This window comes from Pleuronectes platessa, chromosome 17, assembly GCF_947347685.1.
Source record: "Pleuronectes platessa chromosome 17, fPlePla1.1, whole genome shotgun sequence".
Taxonomy (NCBI): Eukaryota; Metazoa; Chordata; class Actinopteri; order Pleuronectiformes; family Pleuronectidae; genus Pleuronectes; species Pleuronectes platessa.
This window is the reverse complement of record NC_070642.1, coordinates 3,039,116-3,054,927: the sequence shown is the minus strand read 5'-3', so window position 1 is coordinate 3,054,927 and position 15,812 is coordinate 3,039,116. Positions and strand designations below refer to the sequence as shown.

Sequence of the window (15,812 nt, the reverse complement as noted above, 5' to 3'; positions counted from 1 at the left end):
AAGCTTGTGTAAGTGGAGATTCAATCATTCTATTTTCCCACTACCCAAGTGGGACATTTTTTTAATCTCTCTCTCTCTCTCACACACACATAAACACACACACACACACACACACACACACACACACACACACACACACACACACACACCCCTCTGCCTTCCATCTGTTTCGAATCAACACCCACTGCTGATAGCTTGATACACTTCCCCTGAAGAGACAACTCACAAACCTTTGACAGAAATTGTTATGTGGTAGTGATGTGGTTGTAGTGTTAAGTACCAAAGGAAAATAATCCTTCAATTTTATACAATTAGGTCTACTTTAAGAGCAACCGGTGTCCCTTTGCAAGGCCCTCCCTTACCACACCCAATTCATAAAGTGTAGTGCATCACTCTGCCGCGTTCACAGCAGCAACCAATCTTGCGGAGGGTTCAGGTGAGGGGTGGTGCAGCAGAAAGAGGGAGGACGTAAGGTATTAATTCTGCTATGGAGATTTCGTGTTTTGGTTTACAGCACAGTTGGTGTCTTCTATGTTTATGGTATCACTTTTCATCCGGAGACATTTGTTTTGTTGTGATCTGTGATAGTGGATTGTGACTGTGATGGTGGATCAGGATCGTGATGGTGGATGATGGTTCAGGGATCATGGATCATGGATCTTAGTGGCATCTGATTGTGGATTGTATAGATGCACAATATCCCTGCTCACATACACTACCATAATTGTCAATCCCTCTATCATTACAGCTGCCATTACTGCATCTCTTTCAATCACTTTCTTTTGTATAAATACTTTCAAACATTGATATAACTCTCCATTTATGTTAGACACTGGCTTTTCTCGTCAATGTTGTAAATATGACACCTATTGGGATCCCTGTCTATGATGTCTCTAGTTCCCCCTAGAGACATCAGGGGGGGGGGGGAACAAATTGTGATAAGGTTCGATTGGCTGATTGATTGAGGTATGTGAGGTATATTTCTGAAGAGGGTATGTTAATGCTAATGATTCCATTCCTAAACATCATATTTATAACTTTATAAATATATAATATTAACTAATATCTAATGTCAAAAGCTAACTTTCATTTTTCTTTTCAAACTTTTAGTTCTTCTCTTCCCAGGGAGCTTTCCGCCCTGCTACAGTGTGTAGCATTAAAGAGAGGAGGTGTTTTTTGTGATAGAGGTTATATTTTTCTCTGGTATGTGTGGAGAGTGTAAGGAGACACTGCTGACCAAGGGGAGAAGGCTGAACTCCTAGACATTCTGACCTCCAGGGCCCACTCAAGGTAGGTCTATCTCCCCTGAGCTACAGCACTCATGAGTTTGGAGTCTTTTTTTAAAAGTGTGCATACATACTGTAAATGGGTTTATTTCTGCTCCTACAATTTGGATAAAGAAGTATTGTAATACAGAAGGTATTTCCCAATTTTTTGGTCAGCGAAATGTGATGGATTGTTTAGATAATCATTTTTACAGTTAACATTTGTTTATTGACTTCCTGATACAGTAAGTCTGGGTGACCATAGAGGTGGTTTAAAGCCTATTAGATCACATCTCATGTTTGCTGACCCATCTAACTTATTTTTAGTGTTCACAAATCTTAGGAGCTACTTTAGTGCAATGGCAACAATTCCATTAGAAGAATAATGACCAGAACTACAAATACAAGACCGAACCTGTAATATACTGACATTAGTCTCATGATAATATGAATATTGTCAGTCAAACGAAAGTTAATTAATGTTTCAGTAACTCTGTCGTTTTCATAATGGTAAGCTGTGCTCTATTTTTGTCAGATCTTGTGAGCTCTCTCTTCATCACTGCAGTTGGATCTCTACCTGTTGTTTTTGGCTCAGATTGCAGTGTTGCCCTGTGCCATGCCTGCTGTATCACTCAGCTTCCAGTTTCAGCAGTGGCCTTAGATCACATGAATGGTTTTAACTGAATGGGTTGGCAAAGAAGACCACCTAAGACAACCTCATCCCTTTGTGGAGAAGCTAAGAAGACCATGCTGCTGTTGTGAAACCTCGTCGCGCTGAATAAGGCCCTGGTCATTGAGTGATGCTGGTGTTTTTACTGTGCCTGTGCTGAGAATAACAATGTGCAGCGAGCCAAACATGGAGAAGTAGAAAGTCCTCTCCCTCTCAGTGAGCTGGTTAAGTAAACAGATTGTGGTTCAGCAAAGCCTTACATCTGTGTATTGGTGGTTAGTGCAGTCCTATTGCCAGTTTCATTGCCTAAAGGTGTTTTAGAAAGCCTGAAATTAGGTATTTAAGTCTGCAGTTACTGCAAAAACAGCAATTTAACTCTTTATGGTAGTACTGTCTTTTCAAAAGCAAATAGATGGGCAACAGTATGAAGGCAAAATTAGAGATGGCAATCTTTGGCTGGATACAGGATGGATATTGATGCATTATTTAAGCAATCCCTATGAGACATACAGTGTTGGACCTGGCCGTCTGAAGAATGAACATGTCTCTTAATAGAACACGCTATGTGAAGTAAATTTCCTTCTTTTCTCTTACTCACTTCTCAATGTCTATTCTCTCTCCATTGTCTCTCCAATTCCGGTCAGAGTGCTCATGAGAATCAAAGATTTAAATGGCTGAGGGGTATCACCTGAGGTCCAGAGAAGATGGCATCTGTGTCCAGATCTGTCCTAGAGGATATATAAGGCTATGACCTGCTCCCAGTAGCATACCATGGAAATTGACAGTTACTGCGTTGCTGTATCAACACCACTTCTCAGATAACATGAGAAATGCTTTCCCCAGCAGCTTTCCTCAGAGGCTTGGACTTACATGCTCTTCCAACAAATATGCCTAACTTTGTTTATCCTTTTTAATTGGAAGACATAGCTGCAGTCACATTATATATAATATTTACTGACACAAAAAGTTAAGAATGTTTGGAATAACAAATACAGCCTGAAGTCTTGTTTTGCGCTTGTGTGGATCACATCTCTGCCATAGATAACTGGAATGTGGTAACCTGTTTATTAGTCACTTGAGACATATAACTTCCTCATGGTCCGATGGGCTGGGACAACATAACTTGGATGTATTTGGAGCTGTGATCATTGTGGAGTAAAGAAAAGTGTGACAAGTCTGCACAGGGTCATGAGTTTCAACAACTTCCAATTGGCCTTCACTGTGTCCAGCAATTCATATGTTAGGAAACAGTATCTGACAATACTTTGTCTGTGCTGGAAGTTTGACAGTCAGGCTCTTCCGTTTAAGAGTCTAAAATAAGGGCCATAAATTTAGCAGCTTTTGATGGTCTGACCTTGGAAAACAAACAAAAGCTCATGTCTGAGGCTACGAGGTAGAGGGGGAGCTGGGCCGGGATAGCAGCTGTTTTTTCTATGCCTGTGGAGTACAGAGTGAGTGCTGAAGCTTTAAACCCACTACCCACCATGGCCGAGCTATCTGTGTGTGTGTGTGTGTGTGTGTGTGTGTGTGTGTATGTGTGTGAGAGGGGGGGGGGGGCAGAGGGAGGAGGTGTAGCCTGTTGAGCCCAAGGTGAAAGGGTACCACAGACCTGCAAATGGAGACGAGGACCTAACACTCAATCTGACTTTGCCAGTAAAGGGGGGTGAGGTGTGGAGTGGGCAGGGGAGGGGGTGGTGGTCTCGGTGCCGTTTGGATGTGTGCACTGTCTGCCAGAGACAGAAGCCCTCTGTTGCTCAATTGACTCTATGTCATTCTTTCTCTCCTTTCTCTCCCCCTCGCGCTCTTTCCCTCAGTTTCCAGCCTTCCCATCTGTTTGTGATTTGGGCTCAGGCTCAGGGGAGAGGCAAGTCCGCTAGGGGAGAGGAATCAGGGCAGGGAGGGAGGGAGTGAAAGAGAGGAAGTCCACACAAGTTTGTTTTACAGGACTCAGCTCGGGCCGGGACTAGGCACAGTGCCGCATCTGGAGGTCGGAGCAGCAGGAAAGTGAAGCCAACGGGTGCAGCCGAGCAAGAGGAGCTGCCCAGAGGTTTTCCTACGGCCAGGACACACTGACAGAGACAGGAAAGGGGGCTCAGTGGTCCACTGGGCCAACACACAAATATGGCTGCTAAATCTCTGTCCTGCCTTTGCCTTCTTTGCATCCTCTCAGTGATTGCCTATCCAGCTTCTGCCGCCAGGCTCGGGGAACAGCAACAGTCACAGCTGAAAGTAAGACAGATTTGGTTTTCTCTTTATGGCTGCTACACTCTGCATGCTAGTACGGCTATATTTAGTCTGTACAAATACAGAATGTAATGGGGCTGATGATCATGTACACCAATAATTATGTGAAAAGTGTCAAGGATGATTTGGGAGTGGTTATCTGGGTGAACTTCACAATGTTCCTGATCTATGTTCATCCATGTGTGTGTTTGTGTTATCAGAGGTACCCCAAGGCTGAAGCTTAGATAGGCTCTGAGTTTACTGTCTGCACCACTGTCATGCCCCTCCCTGACAGTTCCTTAATGGAAACCAGCTGCCAAATGTTGAGCAACACCCCAGAGAGAAGACAAGACTGAGAGAGAGCACAATAGACATTGAGGGCATGAGAAGCATAACAGAACAGTCGGCACAGAGGCCAATATTTCCTTGATTTAGTATAGCTCAAATAGTCTGATAGGTCTATCAATTAAATCTCCTGACAATTTTCATTTTATACAATTTAACTTATTACATCTTTTTCAGATTGTGGGTTTATCTGTCTGCTTTTAAGTTATAACCGGGAATCAATCACATCAAACCCGTCTTTGTATTTATGACCAAAGAGCCATAGAAGATATTTGTAATAATCTATTTACCTCCCCGCTTGACAGAGGTGGATGTTTGATTGCATGCATTCACACACGAGTGTTGCATTGGACTTTTGAATCTAATTTAATTGCTTTTATAATTGTCATAATAATATAATATGGTTGTAGGTTTGCACAACGACATTTTCTGATTTAGTTTTTCTCTTCATTTCTGTTGCATTTTTATGATTTTAAGTAAATTGTTGCTTGTAATTCATTTTTACTTAGAAGATTGTAATTGCATCCCCATTCACAAAATATTAAATAACAGGACGTGATGTATACATGTATTGGAAATTATAGGGAAGACAAAAGCCACTGCATAAATGTGATTTCAAGCTATTATCTTAACTACATGCATAGACAGGGTTCAACACTACCTTGTAGGCTGACAATGTTTATTATCATCATCAACCATGTAACATGATTTGGTTTTTTTTAATCCTCTCATCCTACTCCTTATTTTGTTATGTTATATTTGTTTGCATTCCAAACATTACTCTGGAACCAGTATCTGTTAAACGAATGTAGCGGTCTCCTAATCAACCAGAATTGTAATCCAGTATAACTTTCATGGATTTATTTTGGGTGATTGGGTCTGCATACAAAGGTTATTGACTAGAGTTTCTAATGTTTTTTATATATGATTTGATTTCTGGATATAATCTGGCGATCCCCCCTTGGTGTTGTGCAGCCCCCCCAGGGTTCAAACATTATTATTTATTATACATGTGCAAGCTGCCTTTCACTAGAAATAAATGGATAAAGTTGTAGTTTATAAGTGGCCTTACATTTTAAAATCTTCTTTAATGCTTTGACTGTCATTATGTGGTTGCTGTGGATGCTTTTGAGGTTAATGTTCATCTACTTGGCCATTAGAACAGCACAGAAATCCAAAACTCTTAAGTAACATTTCTCTGAAGTAATCTGTACAAAAAGATATTCTCTGGAAACATGCTGTGGATCAAAAATGTTAAAGAGAATGTAGAGGGATACATTCCCAAAGCTTGGTAGGGCTAAAACAGTGCAATTATTATTTCGACGCACATGTGTATTTCTTAATATCTGAGCTTGCTGTGTGGCTGGTCCCCTGAGAGCAGGCCTCACCCCTGTAGCCAGACTGTCTGAGAAGTTATTGAGATGGGATGAGATTCCCATGACCCAGGATCTGTCCCATACTCTGGGTTTAGCATGACTAAATCCAGTGTCTGAACCCTTCTTCAATGTCAGTACAGCAGCCAGCTTTGGGAAACTAAACGGAAATGAGACTCGACCTTCAAGCATTAACACTTAATCCACTTACGTCTCCTACTCTTGGAAAAATCTGTAAAGAGTTGAGGCAGATGTATACAGTACAGGACACAAGCACAGGACAAATTACATAAGAAGTTATCTCTTTAAAAAAATTAAAAACTTTTAGAGGTCCAACTCCAAACACTCCATAATAGCTGTATAGCTGAACAGTTTTTAAGCCACTTAACAAGAGAATGCGTTGACTTTGGATATCAGACATCGAGGTCGATCTAAGCTTCTTTTTGTTCAGCTCTGTATCGCAGAGATGGAGACCAAAGGTCTAAGGGCAGGACAAATGGGAGAAGAACAGACACTGAATCAGTGGAAGAGGCAGCATCACATGAAACTGAGAGACTTTATAACATGTTGAATGTCATCTTTGTTCTCCACTATAGTGGGTACAGTGAAAGGGCCACAGAAATAGTTCACATTACTGATTGTGCTCATGGTTGGCAAAAGGAGGCTGACATCAATTTTAATTCCTTTAGTTAAGAGGCATGTCCACCATTTTGAAAAATCTGAAAATCTGAAAATAACAGATACAAATTTGGAGAATTTCATATATATTCATGGAAGTAAGTTGGCAATATTGACATTTCAGTCAGACAACTCACGTTTAAACATTTATTGCAGCAGTAGAACAGGTTTAGTGTTTGGCGTCTGGGCTCCAGCTTAATCACCCATATGATTACACAGGAATGATGGGAGTGATGAGCAAATACATGAAACCCCCCCCCCCCCCTACAGGTGGATGCTGGGGTGGTGGAGGGGCTGAAGCAACTGGTAGCATTACTGCAACAGCATTGCGAGCAAAGGGGTTGATGGGAAATTTCTCTCTGCTTAAATAGACCACCTGATAAGGTAGGTGTGTATGATAGATGGTTGTGGAGAGTGAGGTATGTCACATGATGTATGTCACATGATTGGAGCTGTGCAGCTCGAGTTTGCTGCTTGAACTAGCTCGCAGGCGTCAAATGGAACTTGTGAGCTTGTTGTAACGGCCCAGGAACCTCTTTAGTAGTAAATTCTCTCAAGGTTTTTCTTGATCCATTGTGTCCGATTTACAGCACTGGACGTTTGGAAAGTAACAATGAGCTTCACATGATGCAAAAACAGTGGTTCTCCTTTAAAAGATAACGTACACACCAATATTTAAAAGTTAACAAGATATAGGTGGATAATGTAGTACAGTAAATTGAAAGGCAAAATGATGGATAAAGATAAAGATCAGTATCTTGTAAATATCAATATTTTCCTCAGATATTTAATACAATTGCTAGAAAAGGTTTATACTAAATTATAATGTTCTTACCGCCATTGCCTTAGTCATTTCTGAAAATACCAGACACATACAAACACAGTTTATACTATCCTAAAATATAACATCTTATAATGTGGTCATATTAGTATTATAATCTTATAAGGTTGGTTTTCCTTAATGTATACTATGCAGTGGTAACCTAATCTATACATCCAGAGTGAAGCAGCATAGCATTAGATTTCATATATTATGGTTTGGTGCAAAAAAAAAAAAAAAATTGGAATTTCTTTTCCTATACGTGTCTAAAATAAGTCAATCATTTACTACTTTTTTGTTGTTTTTTATGTGTCCAGCACTCCTAAAAAATATTTGAGTCTGTAGCTGCTTAATACTTCACTATAGTTAACAGCTAATCACTGACTTTGATGGATACCGTAAAGTGGATTTATCAAAGCATTTTGCTGCATGGATAAACTTCACTAAGTTTGCCAAGAAGTAGCTCTGACACAAGTTCATATACTGTCCTTTTCACTTTCTGTTCACGTCTAAATTAAAGACACAAGATATTGGATATTAATGAAAGACTTTTACAGATGAGGTAGGCTATCACATGGTGACTCCAGCTTCACTATCAAAAAGAAACTACATCAGCGTTTTTTTTCAGAATGTTGAACTAGTCCTTTCAAGATAATCATTTATCCTTCATTGTCCGACAAGGGGGGGCTTTGCCATGTCACACAAGCAATGGGGATAGTAAAATTGGAAGCATCAAAAAGTAAACATGGATTATAAACTTACTTAAAATAGAAAAAAAGAAATGATGTACATAATTTTAACAAAATATACAGTGTGAACAAGCACATACAAGATATTGCTTTCTTTAATCTTAAAATGTTAATCATGGAAACATGTGGAGAAACGTGTTGTTCCACAAGCTGCCGGGTTGTATACTTGAGATGCATTCCTCTCAATTTAGAGGAGTCTAAAGGGTCCACATCCTTCTTCTACACCATCTGCTCCTGGTCCCACCAACCCTTAACTCCCCGTCCTACACTCCCCTGTGTATACACACCGCAGCTGTTCTCACCATCAGCAACTGTCACACAGTTTCAAACTCCTTTAAGAGGCTTTACAAATGGTAAACAGCACTGGATCTCTGTGGTTTTCCCATAAACGTGTGGTTTACTGCTCCTAATGGCTGGGACAACCATTTGGAGTCAAATTTCTTCTTTCTCTCATTTGCATCATTAATTGAATTTTCAGAGTGTGTTGACATGGAAGGTTCCCACATTGAGAGTTTCAATGGTGATCCTACTCATGAATAGGTCCTCTATCAGTGTATGTGCACGTGGGGACAGGGGAAACCACAGGAAAAAAGGTCTGCAGGAAAACTCAGTGCTGCTGTTCACAGGATGTTTCACATTATCTGGCTACAGCAGAATGTTGTTGCGTCACAGCCCGTCTGTGAATAAATCAAAGGGAATCATGAATCACATGTAGGCCTAATGTACTGCATAACTGGGGAATGTTCCATCTTCTGGCCCACAATATCAATGTCCCGTTGACTGGGTGGAACAAGGAGGTCAAAGGATGAAGATCTTACAGACTGCTGCTATTGTATGTTTGCATGCCTCATTGAATGGTGCTCCCTCCAAAGCTCAAAGTTGAGAGTGTTTGTGTGTGAGTTTGTGTGTGTGTGTGTGTGTGTGAGTGTGTGCACGGTGTGTGTGAGTGTGTGTGTGCACGTTTTGAGGGCCTGTTAGAATTTTAGACCTCTGAAATGAGGACCAAACATCGCTTTTTGACACAACGGCGACTATTTGAGGACTAAGACTCAAAGTTATGTTTAAGTTTTAAATGTGACGGTCACAGAAAGGGTGAAGTGTTCAAGAATGCAGTGTTTCAAAGTGTGTGGGAGAGTATGTCTGTGTGTCTGGATGGGTGGTGTCAGGGGGGTGGGGTGGGGGGATGTACACGGCTGTGAACCCTGACATCACACCATCCTGAGAAACTGTGGTGAACAAACATCAGACAGGATGCAGGTTTTAAATTGAACGGCACAATTCAAAAGAGTTTCCTCTGAGTTCCCTTTGTGCAGTTATAAGAAATGCACCTTTTTGCCTGAAACACTCAAATCAATGCTTTTCACTAATTGATTATCTATTATCAGTATTTCACTACATAAATGAAAACGGTGGTTATTTCAGGTGTATAATTTCTACATTGATTTTGATTGTATTTCTAACAACATAACACTGTTAACTGCTGATCTTATCAACTACTTTACTTTTCAAAATGGACTGACAACTGCTGTGCTTTGAAACACATTAACTATCTTTGTTATTTAGTAAGATACATTAGTAGTCATGTAATTAATAATTATATAAAAATTACTAGCAGCCTCTATGCAGTTAGTATATAGTATAGTATATATATAAAAAAAGGATAATTAAAAAATTCTGAAATACCCAAGTATAAGTTTGTATTCTGTGATTATCCTGTTGATGACATATCTGTGAAGGATCTCAGTCACCCAGGTCATGGTATCTATAGGTGTTGTACATGTTTACATTGGCAACTGGAATTTATTGCGAATGAGCATGTCTATTTCCTGAAGACTTGTTAATGAAAGTCTCTGGCTCTGGCCACTGGACATTTGGGTGGGTTGGCCTGTGGTAGGTGCACATGTACAGTAATGTAGTAAAGTGAGATTTTTTAAACCAAGAGTTAAATATTTAGGAGATTCACCTAGTTTGTATTGGAAATACAGTATCGGGTTGCGTGCTACTCTCAGTGGTCATAAATACTTGGATTCATGTTGCGTCTCTATCTGCTTGAGAGAAAGGGATTCATCTATAATTGCTTCTCCCATGATGTTCTTGTCTCCTTTTGTTGTGTTATAAATTGTTAGGGGATTATTTCATTCTCTTTAGCTCAGGCTGGCTCAGGACCCTTTGAGACACTATACTGTATGTTTGGAATCTATAAATAAACCTGACGTATTAATGTTAATTTTGGTCAGTTCGTGGGTCAGTCTGCCCTCGTTTTGACACAAAATATGAATTAGAAATCTGAAATTCAACTTGTTATTGTACATTTCTGTCCCCATTTCAGGACTGTGCCAAGGGATTTTTCCTCAGTGAGCGAAACATATGCTTACCATGTAACTGTAAAGGCCATGCTGACTCCTGTGAAGACATCACTGGCATTTGTATAGTAAGTGATCCATGCCGATTGTCATGCTTTAAAATGATCAACTATTTCATTCATATTCATGAGACCCGCTAAGGTTTGCTAACACTGTGAGAAGCAAGGTACCATTAGTTTACCCTTTCCCTTTCAGGACTGCAGGGACCACAGTACAGGCGATTTCTGTGAAATGTGTGAAGATGGTCACATGCTGAGGCCCAGCGTGGATAGACAACACACCTGCCGACCTTGCGCCTGTCCCCTCTCAGTCCCCTCCAACAAGTAAGTCAGTCTGTTCTTGTTGTTATTCAGTGCTACATGTTGGCAAGCAGTATGTAAGTACTGAAATACCTTCCCCCTGTCTGTTTGGCCAGCTTCGCAGTGCGCTGTGACAGAGGAAGTGGCATTCTGCGGTGCAAGTGCCAAGAGGGCCACGCCGGACATTCATGTGAGAGGTCAGTGCTGACAAGGATTCAAACAACCAATTGAGAAGTTTTCCTGTCCAAGGGGTTTTACTGTAGGTTATACAGCAAGTCCCAGTAGAACTTACAACATACAATTACATTTACGTACATGTACAGCAGCCAAAGGGTTTCATCGCACCCTTTAAACTGAAAAACTACTTTTAAATGGGGTTCAAGAAATATAGATAAAACAATACTTTATGAAGCCCGTCACTTACTACCTGCAAAACCTTTACAAAGTGGGCCTCATGAGAAAGTGGTACTGTTAATTGTACTCAGAATAAAACAAACAATATCTACCTCCCTCTAAAAGGGAGTAGGTTAACCAATCTCAGTACACCAACACACACAGCATGGAAGCTGTCAAATGGCCCACTGCCCCCTGCAGCATCCCCTCTCCCAGCCTCTGAACTGACTCAGATGAGCAAGCTGTGTGAGGTGTAACAACCGGCTGAAGGAGGGAGCTGAATGAGTCGAGAGAGGAACACATTCATCAACAAGATGAACTTTTGTTTGCCCGTTCCTTTGCTTGCAGCACTTTGAGCCTCCTCTGCCTAATTTCTACATTCGATGGCCACAAGTAATGTGCATGACAATATATATATATATACATATTGTGGCTTCAATTGTGAATGGTCTTCCACTGGAAACCAAACCAAAATACAATGCTTCCACAAGATGGAGCATTTTAACTGGGTTGAATGGCCAACAGAAAAATCAGCCACTTATTGCATTTCGCATGCCATCATTATTGCTTCCTACACTTGTTATAAGTAATTGAATGCACAAATGGTCCCTTGTCTCTGTGTTCCTTAAAAAAAATAGGGAGCAAAGTTAAAAAAAAAACTCCCCACAAAGAAACTCTTCACACTGAAGATCAAGGACCGCATCTTAATGGGAATAGTTCCTTAAATGTTTCATTGCAACAGGCAATGATATTGTCACTCATCTACAGTTCTCCCCATCCAGGTGTGCACCAGGTTACTATGGCAACCCCATGGAGATTGGTAACTCCTGTAAGAGGTGCGACTGCAATGGTAATTCCGACCCCAACCTGATTTTCAATGAGTGCCACAACATGACAGGCCACTGCCAACACTGCTGGGGAAACACCGCCGGGGCCAACTGTGAGAGGTGCACTCCAGGTTTCTACGGCGACGCCATCAGTGCCAAGAGCTGCAGAGGTGGGGGCAATGAGCAAACTCCAACATCTTCAAACCCTCATTACAACATGTTTGATCTAGACTTTAATGACTCTGTGTGTGTATGAGTATGTTATGCTATAGTGAATATGTTGTTGTTGCTTAATGTTGTATGAGACCTGAAAAAATCTTCTTTTACATCTTTACCATCACACGCCAGGACCTAAAAATCTAACATTTGTTTGTTAGTTCGTTTTCAATTACAGCAGATCAGCAGTCTTCAATGCCAGTGTTGGATATTAAGTTATGAAGTTACACTATATTGGAGTTAATATATCATTATGTTGAATTGCTGTATAGTTATCTGTTTTAGAAATATCAAATATCAAGCACCTAACATTTTAATGGCTTTGTGGTCTAATAGTGTTCAGTGGGAAAATAAGACAAGGTCACAATCCAGGATCCAAGGACTGGGTTTTCCCTTTTGAGGCCCAGGAAGTCCAAAAATAACTGTGCTGGTGACATAATTTGACCTCTGCTGTTCTCATCACTGCATGTGTCCTGTGTCTGTCCCAGCGTGCTTGTGCAATAAATGTGGCACCTCCTCATGCGACGACAGGACAGGAGTGTGTCACTGCAAACCAGGTGTCACAGGTCGACTCTGTGACCAGTGTGAGGTGAGCGAAAGCATGTGACTCTGCACAGATCCACTGGTATCTCTTCTGAGGGACCCAGTATTAAGGAGGTTTAGAAGAGAGTGTAGATGAGATTCGTTACAACCCAGGTATGTTCATGGTATTGATTATACAAAACCAAGGATAACAGTATGGTTGGTAATGAAAAAAATGCCATATATAAGGTCATATTTAGCAAATGCAGAAACAGAGGATAAGAAACACCTCATGTTAGCCAAATATATTTGGATGGGGAAAAATTTGAAAAATATGTGTAGAAAGGTGTATATTATCTGAAAAAACTGAAATGAAATGAGTTGTCATCAGGAGTGAACGCTCTGACTAACTGTGAATTGTTGATCGGTTGAGTAAACGAAGACTTAATGTTAATATGACGCTTTTATCTCATACCAAGCACTGAAAAGAGTTCAAGTTGTACTTTAAAAACTGTCAATTGACATAAATTTGGTAAAAAATTAAAACTCTATTAAAACTATTTGAAAGCAGTTGAAATGTCAGTTAAAGTTGAGGAGCTTGAGATTATTCTTATGTTTATACTGAAGACAGTGTAGCATGTGAGCATTGAGAGCAGTGTAACAGCTGAACACTTTTTAAATTGTCATTTGAAGGGCAGAAGCTGGAAGTACCCTAAAGCTCACCTTATGTGTAAGCAATGTTTTGAAGAAAAGATAATGTAACATCCAGCAGCACCAGGTTTACTGACTGACAGATGCAAATTCGAAATAGGATCTACTCCATCGTTGGGTGGTCTAGATAATTTGAATAAAGTGATAGTGTGTTGACAACCAGGCCAGTAGTCCGTCTGTGTGTTTCTGTCCAACCAGCTTTAGTAAAGTCAGTAATATCAGCGCTCTGAGTTCACATTAATTACCTTAGGGTGCATGATCGAAATGGTGGCCAAAATAAAACCCATCTGTTGGAGACGAGAATGATCCTTTAAATGAGCCACGACAAAGTGATAATATAAAATAACTTAAACAGGCAGATGCTTGGATCTAACAACGTTTCCTTTGTTTGTAATCTAGGAGGGCTACTCAGGTTTCTCCAGCTGTCAGGGCTGTCGGAGGTGTGAATGTGGGCCAGCTTCCATTCGCTCCACCTGCCATCCTCTCACCCACAGCTGTCCGTGCCGCCCGGGGGCTGGCGGGCGTTACTGCGAGCGCTGCCTCCCAGGTCACTGGGACTACAGCCCCTCCGGCTGCCAGAGTAAGTCTTCTGACTCTCCTACAGCATGTCTTTTTCTCTTACGCCCCCAGATCACTTGTCGAAACAATCAGTGCAGTTATCACTTTCCCAGTGAAAAAAGCAAAAAAGCTGCAGTAAGGGTTCACATTCCCACACCCACTACCACAGTAGTACACATGATGTCAGAGAAGCATCTGCTGAGAGCTGTGACCCTGTGGCCGTAGACTCTCTCCGGAGAGGCGGATGAATTCAACATGGAACCCAAATCTACAGTATTCAAACAAACAGCTGCTAAAACAGACCCTCACAAAGAGAGGCCACGAGACAGATGTGAAGGACTGAAGCCAAGATGCCGTCTGTGGTCTCATATACAGTATATTTGATGACGCCACTCAACCATTTCCAGCTGGTCAAGAATTTAAAGAAATGTGTAGAACGTTCTGTCCAACACTTTATGATGAAATGCTTCTGCATCTGTTTTACATAGAGTGCGACTGTGAGAGCGGACACTGTGATATGCACACGGGAGAGTGCCTGTCAGAGGCTGCAACAGTGAACCTGTGCAACATCAGTAAGTGGAGTTCTCAACAATAGCTGAAATATAGAATATAAAAAAGGAAAAACAAAACCTGGTTTGTCTTTTCCGCCTCAAACTGTTTGAAACATCCCAAACTCACATTTCTTCTTGGGTTTTCAGAATGTGATGAGTGCATTTGGCATCTGATCGGGGACTTACGTGTGTCAAATAAGACACTGGATCAGCTGAAGGTTGGAGTGTTGAACATCTCCACTGGAGCTGCTGCTAACGACAGGCTCAAATTCTACAACTACACAGCACATCGATTGCAGGTGCAACATTTAAATAGAAGAGTTAAAGCTGCTCAATTCAGTATTTTGATATGAACACAGGATGTGTGTGCTTTGTTTTAGCTTTAACTTTTTAGTTGCTTTTAGCTGCTCATAGCTCAGTATTTTGATGTTATGACCAACTTGTTTACTGTCTTGGTCATCTCTCTCTTATCAGCAGAATGCAGCTGCTACCTGCCCAGCACCAAAATCAGCTTGCTAGATAATTAGAAGTAAAATAGCTTGCAGCTAAAGCTATAACATCTTGTATATTTATTCTGCTGAACAAGTACATGTCAATGTAGCTCATTCCTGATTTGTCAGACCACAGTTTTTTCTCATGTGTTAATTTTACAAGATCATAAGATCTTCAACATCTACTATTTTAATATGGAGTTGGAGTCAAAGTGTGTAAATTTAAAAACCATAACGTGAGTAGACATATGGTGATGCTGTCTAGATCAGGAAAACATGGCATGGCATTGGTTTGTGTTGTCTTTTTGCTTTGAATATTTATGCTGCGTTGAGCTCATTAATAATCATGATATTAAATATGATGATTTCCAGGCTCAGTTTCAAGGCTGGAGAAACAAGTCATCTGCAATGAAGGCACAGACTGGGGAGCTGGAGGAGGCCACAGACGCTGTGGTGTTAGAAATCAAACAGCTGGGAGAATCGGTCAGAATCAAAGTCATTCATTCACTTCATGTATACTCAGCATTTAAAAGTCCCTTGAAGACTTTAGAAGTTCGAGCCAATTTATCAGTGCAGCAGCTGTTCCTACGTCGCCATACTTTATACAGACTATTAATAAATTATAGTAGGTGGATTTTTTTTACAATATATAAAGTAGAGTTATATCTGACTTAATTTACAAGACACTCAGGAGTCATAGTGCTGTCTTTACAAGCCACTGATTTAGCCAGTGGTTAAAGCTACCAGCGGGCATTAGT

The 15,812-nt window shown here is 40.7% G+C and overlaps 1 protein-coding gene across 1 annotated transcript in view; it reads left to right on the top strand.

The window, feature by feature from the left end:
* The first annotated feature begins 3,831 nt into the window (after nucleotides 1-3,831).
* lama4 (laminin, alpha 4) overlaps nucleotides 3,832-15,812 on the top strand; it is a 30,298-nt gene continuing 18,317 nt past the window's right edge. The window contains exons 1-10 of the mRNA XM_053445411.1: nucleotides 3,832-4,164; nucleotides 10,453-10,554; nucleotides 10,682-10,809; nucleotides 10,902-10,982; nucleotides 11,961-12,175; nucleotides 12,710-12,810; nucleotides 13,854-14,034; nucleotides 14,501-14,584; nucleotides 14,711-14,862; nucleotides 15,427-15,537. Of these exons, the coding sequence (XP_053301386.1) occupies nucleotides 4,057-4,164; nucleotides 10,453-10,554; nucleotides 10,682-10,809; nucleotides 10,902-10,982; nucleotides 11,961-12,175; nucleotides 12,710-12,810; nucleotides 13,854-14,034; nucleotides 14,501-14,584; nucleotides 14,711-14,862; nucleotides 15,427-15,537 (1,263 nt within the window). The 5' untranslated portion in view covers nucleotides 3,832-4,056. The remainder of the gene's footprint in view (nucleotides 4,165-10,452; nucleotides 10,555-10,681; nucleotides 10,810-10,901; nucleotides 10,983-11,960; nucleotides 12,176-12,709; nucleotides 12,811-13,853; nucleotides 14,035-14,500; nucleotides 14,585-14,710; nucleotides 14,863-15,426; nucleotides 15,538-15,812) is intronic.